At 36.3% G+C, this 26,572-nt stretch overlaps 1 protein-coding gene across 8 annotated transcripts in view; it reads left to right on the top strand.

Annotated features, from left to right (window-relative positions):
* The window catches only part of LOC149571033 (uncharacterized), a 42,216-nt gene that overhangs the window by 12,312 nt on the left and 3,332 nt on the right, over window positions 1-26,572 (top strand). For 4 of the 8 annotated variants that reach the window (XR_016359758.1, XM_089812602.1, XM_089812598.1 and 1 more), the window contains exon 2: window positions 26,346-26,396. The exons of the other annotated variants lie outside the window; for them this stretch is intronic. Coding sequence is in view for 3 of the 4 variants with exons in the window: in XM_089812602.1 (XP_089668728.1) it covers window positions 26,346-26,396 (51 nt within the window). In the remaining variant the exon portion in view is untranslated. The remainder of the gene's footprint in view (window positions 1-26,345; window positions 26,397-26,572) is intronic. 8 annotated transcript variants of the gene reach the window in all.

Raw genomic sequence — 26,572 nt, 5'->3', positions numbered from 1 at the left:
CACAGTTAGCCAGATATACATATGCAATTGATAGTCTCAGGTGATAGGCATGCAGGACTTCGATACATCGGAAGAAGGTGGCCATACATATCAGCGACCAGATGTAAAACAAATATTGTCCCACTCTAATCAGATAATAAACATTCTCATCATCTTCCCATAATAAGTCAATAGTAGTTTGTCTTCATTGCTCTTTTCAACACACATTAGTTTGGTCACTTTTCTCTAATCAGTTGCCAGATCAGAAGATCTCCATCCATAATAGACAAATCATTGTCGATAATTTTCTTTTAGTTGAATTTAGTTGACCATATATTCAATCTCTGGTCTTTGTAAAGGAAAACAGAGTTATTTGTTGCTGTGTCGACGGCTCTGCATCATTGACTTAATATGAGTTTGGAAAACCTTGATTCTTCTTTACCTCATTGATTTTTTTCCTTTAACGTGGCTGATGTGATTCCTTCAATGGTCCTCAGCGGTATGCTCCGTTGTCTATTGTGCATTTGGGAATATCGTATGGTTGTTATACAAGAAACATATCCCTTCCAGTTCTCAAATCGTTGCATATAATGTGACCAGTACACATTGCTGTCATTATCTTTGATTTCCAGCATTAGTTGTAAAGGATTATCGATGCTTATAATATCTTCCTTAAATATTATGTCTTTTAATTTCTTAACTAATGCTCCCTATCTAGAAACAAGTACTATTATTATACCTGCAAAATTTCCTGTTCTTATTCTGATGATTTCCCCGAGGCATCAATTTCTCAGGATGTCTGTTGTTCTAAATTGTCCCAGGTAGGAGTGCACTAAATTCTCCAGTGATGATCTTCACGGACTTCTTCTGCAAATACAGGTCACCTAGACATGCTGTGCATGGTTCCAAATTAATTTTCAGGCTAGAATGACTCAATACCTTATCCAACAATCGAGGTTGCAGTTTAATCCCCAAAGTTCTTGCTCATTGTTTCCACGGCAAATTTAGTTTGAATCATAGTTCAGAGTATACACAAAGACTTCAGTAGTACATTGTTAGATATATCATATGACAATGTCTCTGTCTGTAACACTATGCCTCCACTGTATTGATTAAAACTCAAAAATCAATAGAATGATTGATAACAAATGGTTGGTTACAAGCAGTAGAAAATCTTCAGTCACAATGAGTCTATAATTCCAAGAAGAAATAGATGGCTTCGATGCTTTCTCATTGTTGTGTTCTTTGTATACGCTATTTATTATATTCCAGTCCGTCATTAATGCATTGTTTGATTCTTAGACATGGCTTGATGTCTATTTTCTGAATTAACAATAGGCTCCATTCTGTCATTATTCTGTTTTTATCCAATACTTTACTATGTTGCCGCCTTCATCATTCTGTCCAATATCATATCTCTTCATATGGCTTCTGTGTTATCCTAAATTCAAATAGATATTTGCTTCAAATTAATCTTCCTACCGTGAGGAAACTCAAATATTATATTATATTTGGCACTATGATAACCAACTGAATGTAATTGCAAACATCAATAAAGAGCCACTATTTACATTGTTTAATTTTTTTTTTCATATAATACATATAATATAATTATTGTTAATACAATAGGCAAGAGCCTATAACACAGTGGTAAACTGTGAGCCTCTTATGTGGGGGGTCTTGGGTTCGTGTCTACTCGAGTTTAATAAATAATAATAATGATTAATCACAATACATAATACTAAATCCTGGCATCAGCCTCTTACTGCTAAAATAAATAAATAATTGTTAATACAATAATTATATTATCATGACTCTTTGTGTTATCCATGTAGGCTTGAAGGAATCCAACCATAACTACAATAACATTAACACTTCCTCATTCACAGTGGCATGGTTGCCGGTTACACCTGTCAAGGCTCGTGTGAATCGTATTGATGACAGAATATGTATTGCTTATATGTGACTGCCGTTAAGGAATGAGCTCCATTATGTATGGACTGGGGGGGAAGCCCATTCAAATGCACAAGTCTTAGTATTGGTAATGTTTTTATACATCATGCAATAAAAGAAAAAGTCCCTTTACGACATGTTGGTTTTGCTGGATGAAGCCAAACAGTATTATCGAGGATGTCTTTAGAGATTCCTTTTGAAGGAATTCAAAGTGGCATGGTAGCTGCCATCAGTTCAATGAAATGCATCAGGTGGTACCCATTCAGTGTCCTTGATGCAGGCTATCGAAGGGATATAGAGCAACAGTTGTCATTGTGTATGATATATTTACTTCTGAACAGGGTTAGACTTCTGTAGATGAAAAAGTGTAATTTCAATTACTAAAGAATGATGGCATATCTTATATAGTGACTGCTGTGTATGCGACAGAATAAATCTGTCTGCATAATCTGGACATGTTTATTTTTCTTTAGAATGCAAATCAATTCTTTTTATATAGTATCTGTGAGATACATAAAGTCTAGTGTGATTTTGTAAATGCTTAGCAGTTATTGTCCATACTGTTAAAAGGCGTACTCCCTGATTGTTGAGAATCAACAATCACCGGTTAGTTTGTCCTCTGATTAAGTTTGAGACTTTTGTACTCAGTGTTTGAGGTTTCAATAAAGGAACTATTTTTCCAAGTGTGGCTGAGTTTTTCCCTTGAGGAGGAGGGTTTGCCCAGGATAGATAATCTTGTCATCTGTTCGTATGCTTTTCTTATTTTCTGTATATTGCATCTGTATCATTCTGGTTCGAAACATTAACACAAATAACTACGAAGTGTCTAAGATTTTTAAGTTGTTTTGAGACTTAATTGACATTTCCAGACTTCCAAGAAACTTGAAGACATTTTCCAAGTGTGGCAAATGTTCCTTGGGATCCTTAATCACTGAACACAAGAGACTTGATGAATAATTTATCTAAATATATAATTTTAAATTCTACTTTTTTATGTCTGGGCATATTGCAATGCATCATAGCATATGTTATTAATCTATAATATGAGATTTCCTGGATGGTTGATCTCTTGCATTACAAGCATTTGTCTATTTATAGCAGGTAATTTACATGAAAGCAAGTTTCAACAACCTCCTAAATTAACATGCTGGTTTTTGTATGGGTGGAAACTCCTAGCAATTTTCTATCAATAATATCCAACTTTATCTATTTATAGCTCCTTCAATGACTAAATAAGATTTGGTCCTTAGGTTGGCAGTCTGGTCTAGTATAGAACCAGAAGCCATGGTTATACGAGGCTCAAAGAGCTTGATTGAGTCTTGCTGCAAATGCAACAGCCATCTTCATAATTGAGTATTGCTGCAAATGCAACAACCATCTTCATGTGAACCTATGGTTGAAATTCAATCTTAAAGGAGTGTGTGGGCAACCAGCTACTGCAACCTTTGTGTAAAGTAGCAGCAGTACTGAATATTGGGTTTCTTAGCTATAACTTCGAATGCTATCTGTGTCGGCTTGTCTTGATTTTTTCGTTCTTTATTTGTTTGTATGAGTGTGATCTAATCTAACTCAAACTAAATTTCCATATTGAGCTGTCTAAGCTGCCATCTATGTTGGCTTGTCTTGATTTTTTCGTTCTTTATTTGTTTGTATGAGTGTGATCTAATCTAACTCAAACTAAATTTCCATATTGAGCTGTCTAAGCTCAATATATTTAACTGGTTGCAACACTTGAGTCATAAGACAAAACAACAATCTGGTGCTTTTTCAACCTTCGTGTAAAGTAGCAGCAATATTAATATTGGGTTTCTTAGCTATAATTTCAAATGCTATCTGTGTCAGCTTATCTTGGTTTTGTTGTTCTTTATTTGTTTATATGAGAGTGATCTAATCTAACTCAAAGTAAATACTAATATTGAGCTGCCCAAGCTCAATATATTTAACTGGTTGCAACTCTTTAGTCATAAGACAAAACAACAATCTGGTGCTTTTTTATATCCTCCAAGGGTATGCTTTTGCGGACTTGCTGGACATTGAACAACTGTCTTTTAGCCTCTAATGGCACTCCTGTTCCCAATGTGATTCAAAAGAATCATCTCATAAATTCGAAGTTTTCTAGGACATCTCAATTGTAGCCCCTACGACACACCAGAAGAGCAGTCACTTATCAAATGCCTTGGTGTGAACTGTTAGGACCTTGTTTGTTGTATGTTCAATCTCGTCAGAACATCAATGACCGTGCAGTACTGCTTTTCACATGCTCACATTCTTCACCGAATGTGCTAGTTTATACTCATCCCATACTGCCTTCACATCAGACTATGCTCGAGTAGTGTTCTGTAAATGTCATCCTTTCAAGCCATTAGAAAGAGCAGCTCAGGCCTCCAGTCACCGAAGTAACTTGTGTACCTTGGCCACATGAATTCTTCAATGGATGCACTGTATTTTTGAAATATTTCAATTTTTCCTTGATATTGATAACAGGGGAATCAGTAGTCAAATGACATGGAACAGCTACTCTGAGCTCTCTGAACTCTACAGTGCAAGTCACTATAACCCTTGGGCAGTGCACGAATGCCTTACTCCATATGTTGTGGATAAGTCAGGATTTGAAACTGAGATTTGTGGGATGATAGTCAAAGTGCCTTACTGTTTGGTCTTCTCTCCATGGGGGCAAAATTTGTACAAAATATTAAATTATACATTATTTGCACAAAATTCACAAAATTAAACACAACACAACTGATAATTAATATTTCAATTTCAATTATTAAATGTTAAATAAATGAAAATGTTTTATATTAGCTCATCTGCATCTGTAAAATTATTAGAAATCATTCTATTGCTCTTCATCTGAGTATCAATATTGTCAGCTGTTTTTTTGGAAGGACAAGCAGGGGTGTGAGTCCCAATAGCTGTACTAGGTAAGCGACTAGCTGCACTATGCAAATAATGCCCTAGCAGCCTTATATGCCTCATACTTGATCAAGAGTAAGGAAAATTGCATGGGTCAAGGTTTTATTATTTTTTGCTTTTTATCTAGCATTTTTTTGGAGTCCCAAGTAGTTTCTTCGTGGTTATGTCTAAATGACCCCAGCCAAATCCGGAGACCTGGTGCTGGACCCTTGGGCAAACCAAGCTGGAAAACCAGTAGGATTATATTCTGAACTGGACCAGTTTCAATACAACAAGGGTTCTTGCTGAACCTGATGACACAACCGAGTTCTTTTTAACTATAATGGACGAGACACTTTCCTCTTTCCATTACCATAAATTAATTCAAATCTTTCCAAGCAATCTATTACATGCTTGCATGAAATTGTTGGTTAGGAAAATATGGACATCAATCTCAACTGTCTTTGTGGCTTTGCAGATTCTAGGGAGGGTTGCTGAAAATATTGCTACCTTGCCTATTGTTTGTTGTAGTCACTTGCTGCTGGCCCCCCCAGCCAGTCCCGTGGTTGGTTTATTGGGGCTGTGCCTCTCTTCTAGGTACTATCGGGATCTCGATTGACCATCTGCCCCCTTTTTAGTACTCTTTGGGTTCTCCTTCCCATCTTCTCCCCCCCCAGGCAGGGTCTGAACAAATGCATCGGAGATGATATTTATAGACAATACGTTCACACTACTTAGGTCGACACACACGGGGGCTTCAGTGGAAGATAGTGTCTATGCTGAGCACTTCTTAGAGATTCAGCATGGCATCATTTTTCGCCCTTCTCACACCTCTCGACACTGGCATCACTCCCTAGGGATCGCTCTTGGATCTTTCAGAGGTGGTCTCATCATCTTCGTGTTGAGATCGACCAGTTATTGGATAGAGATGACAAGATTTGTTAGTTGTGCACTCTTAGCGAGGTAGGTGCATGGAACACTTTATTGTTCGGTCCTATATATTATGAGATTAGAGATAGGTTCTATTGTCTCTTTAGAGAGCCTCGCTCCATCTTGTCCTTCTTCAGGTACACAAATCGATAATGTGTGGCTCTTTATCTCTAGAAGGCTACCCGCTTGCAAGACCACACCCTCCAACGCCCCCAACATCCCTTATTGAATCAGCTCATTTCCTCTTTCTTCTCAAGGATGATTCATGACACCAAAAGCCACTTGGATCCCTCTTCCCAGTCTAGATCCTATTTATAGATATCCAGTGCCAGCTCTACCACCTCTATAGGTAGGAGACACCTCCAGAGACAAAGTCAACAACATCATAGACATGCTCCACTATTACTACCATTGCCACTTCTATGGACTATTCCATTGTTTGGGGGTTTTTCTTTGTCGCTTCGACTCCTTAGCCTTTTTTGGCGTGGTGGGGTTACCTTCTTGCCCCTTGCACCCTCTGGCTTGTTCAGGTCTCTACTTCTTTCCTTCTCTCTTTTCTTTTTTATGGTCAGCATTTGGTGCTCCTAGTATTGGATTTCTGTCTTGTAGTTCCCTCAGCCCCTTTGACCTGTTTTGTGGTCACATGTTGGATATTAATAATTTATCTTATCTTATCTACCACAAGATGCAATCACATGACAAACTCCAGATGAAACACAATGTGCTATAAACCTCCTAAAGTTAGCTCAAGAATCAAACAAGATAATGATTATTCGACACAATACTCTAAACAACAGTCTCCGACTTTATTCAATTAATGCATTGCCTTGAAGAATATCTAGTTTCTTGTTTGAAAGCTTATGGCCGGAGTCTTGCACAGAGAACAGATCAAACACAAGGAGGCATGAGTCAGCAGGGATTTATTGCTCGAACTGTAAACCATTGGGTGAGATAAGTGAGGTGGGTCACACATGATCCGAACAACTATTACCACTGTCTTTTAGCCTAGAAATATAAGGAGACATGAGTTATGAAGGATTTATCACCATTAGCAGTAAATCACTGGATGAGATAACACAGTCGGGGCACACATGACCTGGAAAACCATTACCACCAAGCTAGCATATTCTTCTGACCTACAATCTACCAAAATGATCGGTGCTGATATCTTTGCCAATGTCAATGATTCTCATATTCAAATAAATCCAAATGTTTCTATGGTCACTTAGATCAGAGGTGACGGCTTAGGCTGCCCAATAGCTCATTTCTTTCACTGCTGTCATTGGCACACCTGGATGGCTAAATACAGCTATTAGGCATGGGCTCCATTTCCTTTTCCTATGCTTGCAAGATATGCTTTTGGATCTTCCCCCTAATAGCTTTTAGGCAAGGGGTTGGATAACATCATTGGCTTCATATAACAGAAGAGCCGAGCCATCAATATCTCATAATATCCTCACCTAATCTATGCTTCTTGCTTCTAGAAGAAGTTTTCATGTAAAGCATAGTTGGAAAAGTCAGACTCGGCCAAAACTTGGCAAGCCCAAAAATTACGTCTCTGAAAAAAACTGAGCAAATATGTAACTAAAAAAATCACTTAAAGTTAAATTTTATTAGAAATATTAATTTTGCAAAATTCAATGCCAAGATGTATCGAATGAGTCCATAAATGAGTCCAAAAGTGTTTCTGATTAAATTTGATTGATCTGAATGCAACTAGAGAACAAAATCGCTTCCTCAGTTGAAATTCTGATATAATAGTTAGCCGACAACTATTATGAATTTATGATGATTCCCTTTGAACATCATCATGACTCAGCACAATTCACAAATTGCATATTACAACATTGTACATCTTCCTTTTCCTTGGTTTAGTCAAAACTTTGGAAGAGGTTCTAAATTCTATTAATCACATTTGAATCTTTAATATTAGTAGTATGCTATTGCATAATTGATCAATGATATTATGATAGCGATAAAATTAGTTTTCTAGGTTCTTGATTCTGGTCTCCACTCTTTGATCCCCTCATTGTAATCAAATTCCTTATATGATGAGTCCCAATAATTAGTGGGGGTTTGTGAGTGGAGATCCCAATGGGTTTGAGGGGTAACAAAGGCAAGCTGCAGAAGGTGTTAGATGTGAGAAAAATGTTAATGTTTGTAGCTTCAGTGAGATCATTCTAACTGATGAAATAAATGCTCAATTGAGCTATCGGCTTAAGCATTTGATATCTATCCTCCACTAGATAATATCTGGTTATACATACAATATTATATTATGATTACGTAAACATCATAATATAATATGATATGTTATTATTATTATGTATGCTATTGCTGTTTTCAGAATTCACTGAAAATTGTTATCAAACTTGTAATTGTTTATGACTGATATGATAGTAGTTATCATTGTTAAGTTTTGTGATCAGATTTATAGAATATTTTAATGCTCAAAATTTCCTATTATATATAATCTAAGTCTTGAAACTCTCCTTGTAATAGTACTTCATATATCTTTTGTATTTTCAAGGAAGGTTCTTACCTTTCTTATATAAGACAAAGAATAGGGTGTGCCTTTACAGATACCCCTATATCCCTAAGCGGCAAGAAATGCGTCCCAAGATTAGATAAACAAATCACCATTTTCAGTGATTGCAAGTAATAAAGAGAAAACTATGTCAACCTGAACATGTGTGGGTATTTCAAAACATTAAGACTTTCCATGTCAAACGTACACTGAAGCAAGGTGGAACAAAGGATTTAATGTCCGAGACCAATAAAGATTGCCATAATCCGATCAGGCTGACCAAAGGGTAGGACCCACCATGAATGATGGGGAGATTAGGAGTTTAATAAAGTTATGCGATGTACTATCTAAATCATTTGACCAAAGCACGATGAAACAAAGGGCGGGGTCATATTGAAATCTGATTAGGATAGGGAAGGTATATAGTTAGAGATATAAACATATATTGATATGAATTAATTTAAATAATAATTATAAGTGCAATATATATATTATATAAATTAATATAATATAATATATTAATAGAAATATTACATATGAATATAATACAACTAATTTGAGAACCCTAACTATAAATATCTCTAACAACATTACATATAATGAAATGTCATCTGACATAAGCTACATACATCAACAATCGTTACCAATAACTATGATAGATATCAGTGATAACTATCATAGTTATCGTTAACAATAACGACTATCATACATAACGATAACAATTGTCACATATTACAAAGTTGATAATGATATTCACTGTCATATATTACAAGTTGATAACAATACAATCACAACATAGATAATGATATCAACTATCATAGATTGTAAGCCGATGTTAATATTATCTCAAGTCGATATCAGTATTGACCATGACATAATGCAGATCAATGTTATCCAAAGCCAAAGCTAATGACTTTGCATTATACAGTATTAAGATTAGTCTCATGAAGAGACACATCTCTTTGTGAGACATTCGATCTCGCGAAGAGATGTGTCTCCTTGTGAGACCTTGGATGATATTTATATTACATCAAAATCAGTTTTGGAAATATAGTGATAAAAAAAATTCAGTCTTCAATACAGATCGAGCTTGAGTTTATTAACAGCAGCAAGTCATATTGATATTGATATCAATATTGATAAAGAGATTCAATATTGAATATCCATTTTGTAGATCGATATTGACTTAAATATTTCAGTGACATTCTTGTGACATGTAACAGAAATAATTCATATTATTGAACTGTGTAGAGCTCAATTATATCTACATTGGTTATATATATACGTACACAATTTTAAATTAAAATTATAACACTACACACAAATCTGATCAAAACTTTAACAAAAAACCCAAGGATAGTGGGGTCTATACAGCTGAGTTTTTGCCACAGATTCACTAGGTGTTTGCACAATACGTGCCCAAAACTCGGCAATTTTGTCTGCAAGTTTTTAGCTGGAGAACTCAGGGCCCAACAAAACTCATGAGTTTTTCATGACTCACTGAGATTTTGCTGACTATGATATAAGGGCATGAAGGTATGAGTGGACTTGCACCATCTTCCCTCTTATTGAGCCCATATTTGAATGGCTCCATGATCGTTACTCCCACTACAACCATGATCAGTTGAATTTGTTGAATCTAGATGAAGAGAAGATGCATTCTGTTTTACTTTTTTGATTTGCATTATTATCATCCATTGCATCAATGTTTGAAGATGTTCCTAATCCTAAAACTATCCGATTTACACATGTTTCTCCAACTCCTTGCTTGGTCCTGTTGTGCCATTCTCACACCATTGCCTCATTGCAAATAGGGATTTGCTTGGTAGTTTTAGTGGTTTACTTAGGGAGCTCTTGTCTTGGCAACATTTTGCAAGTCTTGGGTGAAAAGAGAAGCATTTGGGCAGTGCAAGAATGAATATGTAAGGGAGCTCTCAATCTGCAAGACAAAGTCCCAACACTTGTCTAATTTCCAAACACGCTGTGGTCGTAATCCTCACAACATGCCAATTTCCGACCACCATCTTGAAGACGAATCTTGCTAGGTCGTGTTCACAGTTGTGAAATCCTTGCAGCAGTGGGGGTTCTGATTGAAAGGTTATCCCAACAAGTTTTATATCTCCAACCTCAGTTGTAAACTTGTCCTTTTGCAATTTAGGAAAGGTGTGTTGTTTTCGTCAAAATCCCTTCAATCATAGATTGAAATCCCCAATGAGAGCCTAATTTCTGCCCGTTGATGGAGTTTTCCCAAATGAAGGTGCTGAAGTCTAATCTTCATTTTGATTAAATTCTCCAAGTGTGAATCAAGTTTCGATGGAATTCCTAATCAATTGCTCATTTCTGATTTGTATGGTGATGCAAAATCCTAACTCCTAGTGAATTTCTGCCCATCCTTAAGTAGAATTCCAAACAATTTTAAGGATTATGAGCTAAGCTTGAGAAAATTCCCAATTAGAGGTGGAAACCCGACACCTCTCTGAGGGGAATCATTTGTGAGTTTGGAAATTGGACTAAGTATGCATTGAAATTTGTAACAACATGAGAATTTCTTGTAGAAGTTGATGAAAGTCAACTTCACAGCTCTCCAAGATCACCTACATGCAAATAATCTGTTGAAGGGAAACCAAAGAAGGAAGAGGTGGAGCTTGGAGAAACTAAACGAACTGAGAGAGAAGATATTGCAAACAAAGAAAAATGTATTGCTATACAATATGCCTTGAAAATGAGTTATGAAATACAATGAGAGAGCCCGAATATAAAGGCCTTAAGGAGACTTCTAGAACAAGCTAGAAGATGCTAGGAGATAAGTATGACAACTAAGCATACGTCCACAAAAGGTGAGATATCCTTGAACAAGGTGAGGAGATAAGTATGACTTAGATAGGAACAAACTCTCGTGTTGTCAACAACTCTTAGATTACAACTAATAAATAAATGCATTAACCTAAGTAAACTTAAGCTTAAGTAAAAGGGTAAATAATAATTATTTGCTCTAACACCCCCCCTTAAGTGCAACTTAGGGGAATGCACTTAAGCTTACAACAGCGAAGATGAAATACAGAATGGGTTCCAACAACTAGGCCATGTTAGGTACCCATGTACAATGCAAAGAAATGCAACCTTTGAAAATGGGGAAAGAGAGAAAACCACATGGGAAAAACCCTCCCCCAAAAAGAGGTAAGAAAATCTAGTGAAGCACTAAAGAAGCCTCCAACTAGAGGAATGCCCCAGAAAACAGGAACTAAGAGAAGATCATGAAGAGCATCACTAAAGCATGAAGTAGCCGCAAATTTTGTTAGAAAGAAAACTGCTGATCTGAAGATCCTCCATGGAAAATAGAAAGCATGAATTGAGCATGTCTATATGGTAGATGATCCATCTCACCGAAATGCATAGGTAGCTAGCCACTGCAATCGCCTAGTATATAGGATCAACCACTGAATACATAGTTCACACTATCGAACCACCAAACCAAGGAAGCATTAGAACAATAGAATAACCCCCCCTTAATGCAGGCGGGGTGAGATGACAGGCAACTGAGAAAGTGGGCCAAAATCCTCTATAGAAAGAACCAAGAATGACGAGAGAGTTAAAGAGGTACGAACACCTATAAAGGCATGGTCACCAACTCTGCATGGGGCTAATGTCGTGGAAGGGACACTCACTTGACAAAGGAAGAGGGCACAAAAACGGCAACAGCTATCCCCCCATGGTGCTTTATAAAATAGTGCTAGTACAACTGTCTCAAAACAACGTTCATGAATCCGAAATGCAAGAGTGGCACTTAATCTCAGTGCGTTTGCATAAAGATGCTTACAAATGATATTAACAATGATCAGAAAAGGAGAAAAGTTGATACAAAAGATAGTACAGCCCAAAACATAAGATCCCTTGCCATGAAAATGATCCTCGGACCTGAAACACCCAAGATATCCACCATAGAGAAAAAACGCCAAAAACATGATAGAAAGAGCATGGGGCAAAATCTGAAGGAAATGACAACATTTCTGAAAAGATGACAAAACCAGCTTTCCAAAAATATAACGTTTTCAAAAAACGGAGATGGGACGCAAAAGAAATGCTTGCCACAGTAAAAGAATAGAACTTCGGACTTTGATTGCAAAAACAAGCCACAAAACAGCATCAAAACCAAAAAATACTTGCATCAATGTCTCCGTCTCGGAACTAGCTTTTCGGTGCTTCTTTCGGATTGGAAAAATACCTCCGTATGCTCAAGTTATGGTCAAAAAACCGCAAGTAGGTCAAAAAGGACCTTGGAGAGCCTGCAAGTGTGATGATGCAGTGCTGACATCAGCAAGTCGCTGCATTAAAATTGATGGCCTGATAGTTGTTGTGGCAAAAAAAGATTGCCAGGTGGCATGCCACGTGTCAGTCACATGGCAGTACGGCTACAGGTTTGGCTGACGTGGCAGAGGCCACGTGGCACCCCTTGCCACATGGCAATTGTAGAAAGGTGCCAACTGTCCGAAAAATGCCAACTGTGTAGATCCATGCGGGTTGAGCTGGCGGACCGCAGTAAAGTGACGGCGGGGTGGTCGCCGCTGGCGGCGGTGACTGTAGGGGTGGCTGTTGCTAGTGGTGCTGCTTGGAGGGTGGCGGCGCGGCGGTGGCCGGGGAGCGGCGACTTTGCGGTGGTGCTGTTGGCAGAGGCGACACCTGGGTGAGGCCGCGGTGGTGTGGCGATGGTTGCCGAGCAGCCTTGCAAAAAATGAAATTTTAAATTTTTTTCGTTTGTACAGTTCGTACGGCTACCCGGACAAAAAAAAAAGCCTCCCGGAGCAATTGTCTCCAAAATTAGAATTTTTTTAATATGGATCCTAATTGTAACGGGCCTTTTGAACTCAATGCCAGCGTCCGTTTAGGCCCAAAGTGCTCCGAAAAAATGCTCTCCCCTCCGGTTGAAGAAAAATGCACAAACAAACTAGGGTTTATGTCTCTGAATCGTTGCTTAAAAAATCCTTTAGCCTAGAAGCAATAGGGAGGCTCTGATACCATGTAGAAGTTGATGAAAGCCAACTTCACAGCTCGCCAAGATCACCTGCATGCAAATAACCTGTCAAAGGGAAACCAAAGAAGGAAGAGGTGGAGCTTGGAGAAAATAAACGGACAGAGAGAGAAGATTTTGCAAACAAAGTAAAATGTATTGCTATACAATATGCCTTGAAAACGAGTTATGAAATACAATGAGAGAGCCCGAATATAAAGGCCTTAAGGAGATTTCTAGAACAAGCTAGAAGATGCTAGGAGATAAGTATGACAACTAAGCATACGCTCCAAAAGGTGGGATATCCTCGAACAAGGTGAGGAGATAAGTATGACTTAGATAGGAACAAACTCCTGTGTTGTCAACAACTCCTAGATTACAACTAATAAATAAATGCATGAACCTAAGTAAACTTAAGTAAAAGGGTAAATAATAATTATTTACTCTACATTTCTGAGTCAATCCCTATGCAATTTCCTAACACTAGGTGACTTTCCAACCTGTGCGAGCCATTTTTTTAACACATGCCCAAATCCTGACCACATTTGAAGGTCTTTTCTAAGACTTGTCCAAACAAGCATGTGATATCCGAGCTACTTTGAGAGAGAATTCTGAACGAGCATCAAATTCCAGATCTATGGAAGCAGTTGTCCAAACACGGTGAGATTCCAATCTGCCTTGAAAGCATAATTCCAAACAAATGTGAAATGTCTGATCCCCTTCCAAGGCAAAGTTTGAACAAGTTGCTAAAGTCTGATCTGTTCTGGGCGAAATTCGACTGAGCAATTTTTTTTATAACAATGTGTGCATTTCTGACCAGCATGGATGACTTCTCCAAACAGACCTTGATTTCCAATATGCGTTTTTGATGAAAATTCAAATAAAGGTGGACATTTAAATTCTCTATCCATTAAGAAATCCGAATGCAAGGTGGATTTCTGCCCTGATTTGGGGATCTTAATAAGTCATTCAATGCAAAATCTGTTAAATTTAGTTAACCGGAAATATAATTTAACAACAAATGAAAATCACAATTCAAAACAATCTGATAACACAAATAGATATCCTGGGAAAAACCCTCTTCATTGAGGGAAACAACCCAACCCACCAAAAGATAGATCCTTCATTAGAATTGCAAAACAAATTACAAAATCTCTGCTCCCTTTCAATGTCTTCAATACTCAATGATCACTCATTGATCAGAGTTAATAATAAACAACAGAGTATCACTGCTAAGAAACCATGATACACCAATACATAGAACATGACAGTGCTATACATGCACAAAACATAGGAGTACGATTGCTGCTCAAACACAGAGCAGAGAAAATGTTCATGATGCAAAGATGTTTATCTGGTTACATGAGAATTCTCACCTTCATATGCATCACTATAATATACACAGAACCAGCAGAAGCAATTCTCACTTGGGAATATTGCAGATAAAACCAACAGCGATCACACACGATAATGCAATGAGACAGTAACAGGTGCGACAAGTCTGCTCATAATTGAGCCAACATAAGCAAGGATGTCGTTGAAGACATGAGTCAATGGAGGAAGGAAAACTGTTGATCATATTAAAGCAACCATTTGTACATCTTGCCATGATACAAAATGGTAGAAAGGTAGAGCGAAGCCAGCAGTGAGAACACCATATCTGCATTCACGTGGAGTCCACATAGGCCCAGCAGAGACGATGCCATATCGTCACTCACGTGGAGTCCAAGAAGGCAGAATACAACCAAAATAATAATGTGGTGGAATGCGATGCCAACAATGCATGAAGCCTTTATCAGAAGATGCCATATACATAATTCTCGATCAGAAGTAAAGGAGAACGTATATATCTCCAATCAAATATGAAACTCCATAAACAAAATTGGTAGATGAGAAGAGGAACAGAGACTTCACTCAGCAGCATCATGAGGAACTTGAATATGGAAACAACGGACATCAAATGGAACCAAAAATGCAGAGTCGATCAATATAGGTAACCATTAGATCTATCTTGCTGCTATAAAAAAATCAACAAATTCCAAGGGTTGGAATTCCGACACCTTAAAGGATTAATTTCAAAGACCTTAAAATAAATAGACTTCTTCAAACTCCTTAGATTTCAAGAAGTAAATCTAAGTCTTTCGAGAATAGTCAGTGAAATTCACATACCAAAATCCACTCAAAGATGCCACAGACATTGGTACACAAATCAGAATTAATAAGATCTAAAATTCCTTTTGATCTACTTACACTACTGTGAAATGGACCTTTAATATTCTTACCCAATGCCATTATGTTCTTGACTAAACTTCAGAAAACCAGTAACCATCTTCTCCATAGATGGAAGAGCCATGAAGTGTAAATGAACATCCTATGCCATAGCTCACTTGAATTGATGGAGTCATGCAAAAATGCATGAATTGGATGAATAGGAAGTTTGTATAGACTCTGTTGACGAACGCTAATTACTGGGTCCATTTTGATGCTAGAGTTCTTCGACCAACCAAGAACTTTCCCTTTAGAAATTGAAACTTGATACCTTATGTCCTCCAATGCTGAAATTGAGACAAGATTTGTTTTGATTCCTGGAACAAACAAGACATCACTCAAATAAATATGGAAGCCAAATCTAGATGAAGAGAGGTGGCTGCAACACCTTTCATTGAATAGCATCCATCATCTTCAATTATCACTTGTAAGTTGGTTTCTCTTTTTACTATCAAACAACCAATTGTTACCGTTGATTGGAACATTGCTTGAAAGAGTTGAGATGAATAGGAATCCCCTAGAGTTGTTACTATACTCCATTTGAGGTGACACCTCTATTAAAGTTTGTAGCTGCGATAGAGATCTTTATCTCTTGAAATCTGGACGTTATTAATGTTATTGTCATCTTCAGCTGAAAAAGACACTTAAGTTTAATTTGTAATATTAAATGTAAATGACATGTGTCATTCACATGCATTGAGGCATGAATATTCAAAGACTTATAATTAATTATAGGAGTTATGAGAATCTCAAGAGACCTTCAGTTATAATGTGAAGAGTCTCTCCTATTGTTATATATTCACATCAAGCAAAGGATATTGTACACTTGAACATTTCATTACAATAAAGATATATTTGTGTTGTGTGGCTGGGTTTTTCCCTTCATTCTAGAAGGGCTTTCCTAGGATAGTTCTGGTGTTCTTTATCTCAATTTTCTCTCTTCTTATTTTTGGTTATCTTCATGGATTTCTGGGCTTTAGTTTTAACATAGTATCAGAGCTTGGTTGGGTTACAACATATAAGGATACCTATCATTGCCTTAGTTATCTAGGAATTTTATATTGCCTCTACAATTTTTTTTAAGGGATTTCTGTGTGAAGTGTTGTATGATCGTCCATATTGGTTAACATTTACTTGTTTATGTGAAAAGAGCCATGTTGGTTCTGTCAAAATTCCAATCCATGGATGTGTTGTTGATTCTAGCGTGGGCTCCTCTTGATATTGAAATTGAATGTGTCCTATCTTTAATCGAAGAGGATGGAGCAGTTAGATCTACTAATTTTTGACATGTTTTTGGCCTATTTGCTAAGTTTTGTCATGTTTCTGCTGAGCCTAGAAATCTATAGGCATTTTTTTGTCACCATTGTTAGTTCTTACAGCACGATAGTATTTGTGGTTCGATTGAGCTGAGTTCTTTATTTGTCTCTTCTTAGCTGTTTTTTATATGGAGCTACCTCTTGTGACGTTGGTTGTCTTCCAATAACTGATGATTATATCCATTAAATCATCTTCTTCATTCGCACGGTTATGAAATATTAAAGCATAACTCATCAAATTGCCACATTTTTTTTTAATCAGATAAGTATTATCGGGTTCTATTTATGTAGTTTTCAGTGGTCAATCTTTATAATTTTTCATTTATCGTATTCATCCCTTGTCTGGTACCAGTTTTCTCATTTTCATGATGTCGTATCCCTTGTGGCTTTATCAGTAATCTAATGAAGAAACTGCAAATGCGATCTGGATGTGAATGCATGTGATAAAGTCATTCAAGACAATGGGAAGCCGAAGCTAAAGAATAGAAGATCACTCTCATAACTCTAAGTGTCAAAGGCAACACCTTGTAGTCAAATTCGGATCAATCCTTTGAAGTTCGAGAAATCTATTTCAGCGTCGACTGCACTAAACGACCGGAGTCAACTTACCATGGCAGCAGCATAACCATATTATGCTCTATGACGAGGAGAAAGGCTCTCAGTTCGAATTTGATTATGTTGTGATTTTGCGAGTAGTCTTGCCACTGTCAATGGTGACTGTGAAATGAATGAAATCGAGATTTAAGACCTCGCCTGTTAAGGAAAGATTCGAAATGAAACATCATCGAGATTTAAGACCTTGTCCATTAAGGAAAGATTTTGACAATTTTGTGTCTATCATACTTATTTGGAGTTATTCTCGCAGTTACCTACTGTCAAGAGGAAGTTTATTAAAGGTTATCAAAGTGCAAGATTATAATCCCGTCACCGGTTGCATCAGGTATATTATTATTTTTTCTTTCAAGCTTTGACAGTATTGAAAAGAGCGTTATTCACATTCATAGGGTGACTCTTTAATAACGTTCATCTTGCATTTTTATTTTATCTTTTTGTAACCGACAAAGTTGTTGTGTCAGGAGTGATTGATGTCCCATCATGCCCCATCATGCTCCATCATGAAGGAGCAATATATTTTGACATAAGAGTGGGCGTTATGTCAAACTGGCAAAGAATAAGGAATTATGATGCTACTGTAGTCGGGTTGTTGGAGTCGTTAGTTGGTGCTTGGCAATCTTCATTAACATTTGGTGAAAGATGGGGAACAAATCGATAGAGAGGTAATTGTATGCCTTTTTTCAGGTATTTTGGTTTTATTTTTAATTTTATAATCTTTCTCTAGAAGCTTGAGAAGAAGATTTTTATGAGGATTGTTACTATTGAATGGAGAGTTCAGTTTTGACATTCAATTCTGCAGTAATATCAATTAATGTCATTTTGTGTTATGTCTCAATGACATTAGAGTCAATATAGTATTGAATGTAAAAGATAAATTTCTACATATATATTGCAATGTAATTCTGGTTGGAGTCATCTATGATTATAATAGTCTTAGTTTTAGACAGAGGCTTTATAATTGGTACTGTCTTTGACTAATATTGTGAAAAATATTCTTGTGTGAAAGGATTTTGTTGAGAAAGCAGCATATACTTAAGGAGTAATGTTTGGCTCCATGGGAGTTCAATGGTTTTATATAACTAGGAAAACCAATGATTAAGAGGTAGATGTTTTAGTGTCAGAGGGAGGCTTCATAATTAAGAGGGAGTGCTTATGGAATCCCCTTCATTGTCATATTTGCTTGTGATGCTTATGGTATTTGGAAAATTGACTTAAATGGAACCAAGTCTCATTTTGTTATGCCCGTTTCTATTATTGTGTGAATAAATGAGATTGTAAGATCAGCTCTGTGAAATCTTTCACTATGCGATAGTGAACATCATGTTGAGAGAGTCCATGATGCCATCATGTTGAGAGATTCCGTGATGGGAGTTGGATGTCATGTTGAGAGATTCCATGACAGTTCATGTTGAGAGAGTCCGTGAGCAAAGGCTTCGCTGTGAGTCTTACAAATCTTTTCATCATGTTGAGTAATTCCATGAATGAGTAATTGTTACAGGTTTTCATGTTGAGTGATTCCATGAATATGATTGATTGTTAGAGGTTTTCATGTTGAGTGATTCCATGAATATGATTCATTATTACAAGTGTTCATGTTGAGTAACTCCATGAATTATGTTTTGAATTCGTATGATCAGAACTTATCATTAACATTTTTCATTGCAGCTTTATGTGACTGTTCAGCAAAAGATCTCTCTCTTGATAACAGGGAGTGTTAAAGTTTGTAGCTGCAATAGAGATCTTTATCTCTTGAAATCCGGACGTTATTACTGTTATTGTCATCTTCAGCTGAAAAAGACACTTAAGTTTAATTTGTAATATTAAATGTAAATGACATGTGTCATTCACATGCATTGAGGCATGAATATTCGAAGAGTTATAATTAATTATAGGAGTAATGAGAATCTCAAGAGACCTTTAGTTATATGTGAAGTCTCTCCTATTGTTATGTATTGGAATCAAGCAAACTATATTGTACACTTGAACATTTCATTATCAATAAAGATATATTTGTGTTGTGTTGTTGGGTTTTTCCCTTCATTCTAGAAGGGTTTTCCTAGGATAATTCTGGTGTTCTTTATCTCAATTGTCTCTCTTCTTATTTCTGGTTATCTTCATGGATTTCTGGGCTTTAGTTTTAACAACCTCATCAACATTTGTAGTTGAAGCATGTTGTGCTTCTATCTTATTATACAATCTTGAGCATAGTGACCATATGTAAAACCCCTCAACAAGCCATATCCTAGAAATATAGATTGGCTTTGACTTTTAATTTGTAGTCCAATGTGAATCTACATCAGCCCCAATAATATATATCTCATGCCATATAAATTGAATGCAACTCTTGAAAATTGTAACACAGCTCCTAAAAAATGTCACACAAACCCTCCTTAGGTGAACATGACCTTGCAATTGATAAACTACTGCCTTATAGTGAAACGACAACCTTGTAATATTCAGATTTAACTCCTAGCCAGGACGTAGAAGCTTAAAATTAATAATTCAGCCTTCAATTCACTCTCCAGAATCCAGCCTTCAACACTTGTTCAATCAACTTCTCAATAACAGTAGATACAGTTGAGAAGTAATCACAATTTTCTTTACCTCAGCAACAAATTGCAAGATAAACTCAGAATCTAACCCTTATACTTCAGCATGGGCACAAAACCACAGACTCAGAATTGTCGCAAAGACAACAAGCAAAGTGTTAGTTTTAGAGGTCCGCTACAAATGTATTCACATTACCATTTTTTGGTATGTGATTTCCAAATGGCAGTGACCTCTTATATATATAAGAAAGTGAGCAAAGTATAGACATGTCCTTTTATGAGACATGTCTTTTCGTTAACATAATTACAATCTTATAATTAATTACATATATATGATCTCTAAGATCTACAATTTATACGAGTGAAGCTACAAAATATCAACACTCCCTCTTAGCTAGGGAGGATAAACACAGGACATGTATTACACCACTGGTAATATTAAGTATGACAAAAAATATATCTTTGATTAGATGATATCGATCACTTTGATATCACAATTGATATTACGAGTATTGGCCTCCCAGAATATCAAAGATATTCACCAAGTACTCAAAAGGTCTTGATATCACATCTGATATCAAGAGAATTGGTGTCCCAGAATATCGACATCCGATATTCACCAAGTACTCAAATTTTTAAGGTGTGATATCACATTTGAGATCACGAGTATTGGTCTCCCAGAATATCATAAGATATTCACCAATTACTCAAAATAGGGTTTTATATCACATATGATATCAAGAGTATTGGCCTCCCAGAATATCAAAGATATTCACCAAATACTCCAAGTAATGGTCTCCCAGAATGTTGAGATACAAGACATTCACCATTTACTCAATTTTTGATCTCATAATACAAGTTATTGTAAGATCGCCACCTTACAATAACTCCTGCAAATACAAGTGACATCATTTGGAAGTCGTCACTTCCTCGTGATGTACACAGGGGGTAGGCCCATTAAAATCACATGGTCACAATGTATATTCATAAATCACAGTCCTCTTGATTAGCATACTTTATTGATCATAGGAGAATCCATTGCAACATGGTTCACTCCCTCTAAATCAATATGATCAAGATCACCAAAGGTTGACTGAATCATATTTTCTTTATGCTTGTACATTACTAATCAAGCATTAATGGAAAAATGTGTAAAAATTCTAACAACTACATTCTAAAGAAGCTATTGATTTAGTGGGAACAAGGAGTCATGGATATACCTAATTGATGCAGTATGAGATGGTGAAATTAATGGACCAATTATGAGTATAATCAGTTGCATCTACTTTTTGTTGCGAAGAGACACGAGCTATGAAGAAATTACTAGACATGTTAATACTTAACACTATTATTTGAGGGAGTAGTCATGTGAAGGTATTATGAATGGAAATTTGTCCTTCAATAAGCAAAGGATCAATAGAACAAAATTAAGCTGGGAATTTATCCATACAAAGTATAAGTTCAGACATATATTATTGGTGTATTAGATTAGTAACATCATACAAGAAATAAGGAAAGAAACAAAGTTTCTAACTAGAAACTCCTCCTAAGTAGGTCCGTGTGTCAGGTGGGAAAGGAAGGGACCCATCAGTGACATGGACTACGATCTGGAATATGATGTGGACATTACAATGAATTTAAGGAGACATCATCTGCCAACATTAAAGTACTGATGTGCCATCAGCAACCAATATAGCTGGTATTGGCAGTGATAATAAGGAAGGAAATGTGTAATGAAAACATCTCTGCACAAACAATAAATCAACCGCTGAACAAAATGCAGAAAAATGTATTAATCAGTATTTGGCTTGACCCCCTAATCAAGGTGATGGAAATATATTTATTTCTTTACATTCAAAGAGGTGGACATATAAGCCTCCCTCCCAAATCACTAATTACCAGCAAGGAATATCTGACACATGTCAGCAGATAACATCAACCTAAAAACATATGAGAAGAACAAATAATAATGCCCCACTGGATGAACAAAGTAAGAGAAGTAATTATAAAAGTTGGCCCATTATTGGGCACATCTCAAATACAATCGAAGGTGGCAAGGAATAATTAAACTCTCTCACCCATTGCACTCTACGTGGACACCATGTATGAAACATAGAAATTACAGTGGGCACCACACTCAAACAGATGGAGAAAATCAAATCATAGGGTGATTGACCCATTAGTTGGATGCAATCTATAAGGAATTTAATCCCATGTGACTATCAAAGTGGCAAATAGATAATAACCATCTCACTATGCAACATCTATCCCATGTGGCACCATGGAAAAAGATTGGACATAAGGTATTCCCCAAGTTATATTGGCATTCCATGTGTGACATAGCGTTTGTAATGTGATGTCAGCCACTAAAGGAACCTTACAATGGAATAATGATCTCTTTAGTAAAACCAAACATCAAGTCATACATTGGGTATTCTAGAGAGCCAAGACCCTTTTGCTGATCTTGAATATTATGCAAATTTGTTTGACGACATGAGAGTGAGAATTTCATATTGTGGGGCAAAATATAATAATCAATGTTTCATTCTCGCTTGAACCATCTTTAGAAGAAAGATGTTCCATTCTCCATAATTTAAGAATGACAATTTCTGATTTAATGTCTATGGATCTTCATGGGCAGATAAGTATTCTTATCTTTTATATTTATCTACTCAATATAGTCTCTCTCCTACTTGTAATTCTATACATGCTAGAAGAGTTATTTGCTTTGATCTTTTCCTTTATGTTTGAGGATGTTCTTGCTGGAAAAGAAGGTTGGTTACACATGCTACCAAAATTGTGCAGATGCAATCTTATGACAGTAGCTCCAAAGACATTGATAATCAAAATGGATAAAGTGAGGCTCTTGAAGCAAATACCCTTGATGATTGAGATTATGAGTGTCTTTCTATATTAAGAGGGAGTCTGGCCTGGAGATTGATACTTAGAATATATGTGTGTAACTTTGATGGGCGTACCACTGTGTGCATCATGAGGAAATAATGACTTATCACTCAGATAGTCAGGAAGATCAATATCAGATTTAGAGGGAGTTCAATAGGCATCCTTAGGCGAAGAGAGCTCTAAGGGAGTAACTAGAGTACTCGACTTACCAGGACTGTTGTTCAGAGGGAGAAATTTGAAGTGTGATCTCTTCTATATAAGGGACAAGTTCAAAGTGAAATTCCTTGTAATGCATTCTTCTCTGTGAAAGAGAGTTGAGGTGAAAGCCCCTATACCATCCTCTGACTTGGTTCATGGTGGTCACTATTTTGCATATGATATGTAATGAAAGGTGACAATCTTTCATTGATAGATATAAACAAAAGGTAACCATTGTAAGGTGACGATCTTATAAATGGTAGACTTGTTATCATGATAGACTTCATTAAGTTGTTGTCCCAGAGTGCTGGAAGTCATGATAACGAACATATCATGATCAAACTTCATTAAGTTGTTGTCTTGGAGTGTCGGAGATCATGATACTTGTCATGATAGAGACCATGACATTGTGATTTCTTGTTAAGTTGTTGTCCCATAGTGCCGGAAATCAGATAACCTATATCCTTATATTATATAACATATTCTTTTGGTATGCATCAAGGATTTGATGCCAGTGCACATACCAAAAGCATATATGTATGATGAATATCATATGATTGATATTTCTTGTTAAATCATACTTCGGATTATATTGAAAGATAACATCTAAGTTGATGGTTTATGTTGATATCCTTAAATATATCACTTTGGTAATATCACACTGAATCACACTGAGATGATATCTCTTCATATACTTGAGAGCATAATGTGTTCTACAAATCCTCCCTAGTTAAGAGGGAGTGTTAAGGTTGTAGCTTGACTTGGATTGATTCGATCTGAGATACATTATTGTTATTGGTAAATCATCATTTCCTATATATACGTATCCATGTTAAATAATATATTATATTAGATTATATATATATATAGTTATACATATATTTTTTGTTAATATATTATTATTAATTAAATGATGATTAATCCATAGAGACAGTCTCCTCATATTTATATGAGATTCAAATTTGCATTTGGAATATATCAATTACAATGGCAATGTTAGTATATATCAATTACAATAGCAATGTAAGTACATTTGCTGAAAATGATCCATGTAATTCATCAGTTATGAGAGCTTCCTTCATTTCCTCTTATTGCCAGCCTAGATTCCTCTTGAATGCAATCAGCTCTAAGACAATCAAACCTGGGTAATATGGACTTTCCACAAATGCCTTGGATAAAGGACTCCCTAGATTGAGGAAGACCATTCATTGCCAGCATAAGATATCTCCAATGGAATATAGCTAACCTTTCAACTCAGTAATCTTCATGATGGAGATGGCTGAATCTCCTTCAGCCAATTATATATGGTGGAGCCGTTCACTAGGCAAGAGCTCTGCTGGTTTTGTTGATCTCATACAAAAGTTGAAGAGTCTCAAACATAACTTTGGCTGACTTCATCTTGGATATAATTGGCACATGATGATTCTTCACAGGATCTATCAAGAGCTTCTTAATCTTGATGTCATTCTTCTTCCATTGAGTTTTCTCAGTTTCATCGGATGGCTTGGGCACATCATTCTCCATGAAATCATTATCTTACAGTTTAATAAGAACTCTAAATTTCCAAGAGGTAAGTTCGATGCACCATCAAGCCTATCTTCAACCTTGAGTCCATTTACCATTTTTGATGCTTAGAAAGACTTAGACAAGAAGAACAGAAGAAGACTTCATTGCTTGAATGAATCTGATCTTGAATTCTCTTAAACTTGTTCTGATACCATGTTAATTTTACACCAGAAATGAAGATAAGCAGCAAAACAAAATAATGGACAATATGACACAACAAATACCTTGGGAAAACCCTCCAACTTGATGGACGAAAACCTAGGCACAGTTTTACCACTTATATAGAAGACTGATCTGCAATTCAGCCAAACTGTAGGCTGAACGGAAGCGAATAATAAAAACACCTCTCTTGATGTGAATATGCAGACCATAATCTATTCTCCTTGGTATTTATCTCTGTAAAGAAAAAATATCAATCTCTGTCCCCATGTGAATTCCTCCTTGAAGTATATTAACCTTGTCTTGGCTGGTTCAGTCTTCTTACACAAAAGATGACATTATAAAAAATGAAGCGACTTTTACGATATGAATCGGCTTCAGTAGAATATAGGTAATTACTTCAAATGTAGCAAGACGTCATAGAGACAACTTTATCAATTATTTATTTAACTTGAATTTTGGAGAGAGAATTCCTGCCACTATAACATCAACAGGGTGCACAGCCAATACTGTGGGTGCGCACAGGTTTGCTGGTGTTTGAACCCGTGTGCACCCGCCACACACCCAAATCTGGTGCATACCTGAACCAGGTTCAGGGCTGCAGGGTATGAACCCGGTAATGTAGATTACAGATGCTAAATATGTCAACTGTCATAGCACTGATGACTAACAATGGGAATTCGGTCCTGTTTTTTGTGGATCTTTCTTTGAACTCTCATAGTTTCTATTCGAGCAAGTTGCAGCTTGCTAAATGTGGCTGATTTTCTTGGGCAAATAATTGACAGGTATGGCAGGCAACAACATACTTATAGCATTTTGTTTCAAGCTTCACTTATCTCTAATGTGAACTGGAATAGACCTTCAATCATCTCAAATTCTGAAACTCATTGAAGTTATGTACACATTCTATACCTCAGGAAGTAGGCAACGATCTTTATAAACTGCAGACACTTTGTTTCTAGGAAATATTATTGTATTATAAAACTTCTCAGAACTTTAGTTCTTGTTCTTTATCATCCAATGTGTATGAACTTCTGCATTCTTGAATCTCTACATTTGCTGATGGTTGGGGTATATTTTGATAGCAGTTTTTGTTTATTACATGCTTGTTAGTGGCTATGTAAAGTTAATGCATGTTTTTAGGCTAAAGTACATATATATTTATGATTTTCATTTGTTCCTTGGATGGCTGCACCCAACACCCACAAAATTTACCACATCAGAATACCCGAATCTGAACTGGTAACATAGCCTCTTTTCAAATAATATACTTTTGAAATCCTATATATGTGGAAGGCTAACATTTCTTTCCTGATGCCTTTTTTGTGTTTTATAGTTTCTTTCTCCACATGAAAATAATTGTGAGATTACATACATTTCAAGTGCAGCGAATTGCTGATTTTGTATTAGATTAGAGCATTTTTTAAAATTGATTTAGTCAAGTATTTTGAAATATTAATAGTTTGTATTTTTAATTTCAGGTAGCAGTGTCTGCTTCCTGCTTGTTTTTTGCTGCCATACCAACATTGATGGTATGCTAATTCCTTCCTGTCTATTACCAGAAATGGCAACGCTTAGAATTTCATGCTACAGATCTGTACAATTATAACCTGTGAAGGAAGATTATTTGCTGTTTTTTTGTAGTCTATTTCTGTAGGTTTATCATGTAAAGATTTTCATTGAGGACACAGATATTTAATAAAATTGC

This window comes from Cupressus sempervirens, chromosome 2 (genome assembly GCF_028749045.1).
Source record: "Cupressus sempervirens isolate cs-2001-9-10 chromosome 2, ASM2874904v1, whole genome shotgun sequence".
Classification (NCBI taxonomy): Eukaryota; Viridiplantae; Streptophyta; class Pinopsida; order Cupressales; family Cupressaceae; genus Cupressus; species Cupressus sempervirens.
This window is presented reverse-complemented; position numbering and strand designations above follow the sequence as displayed.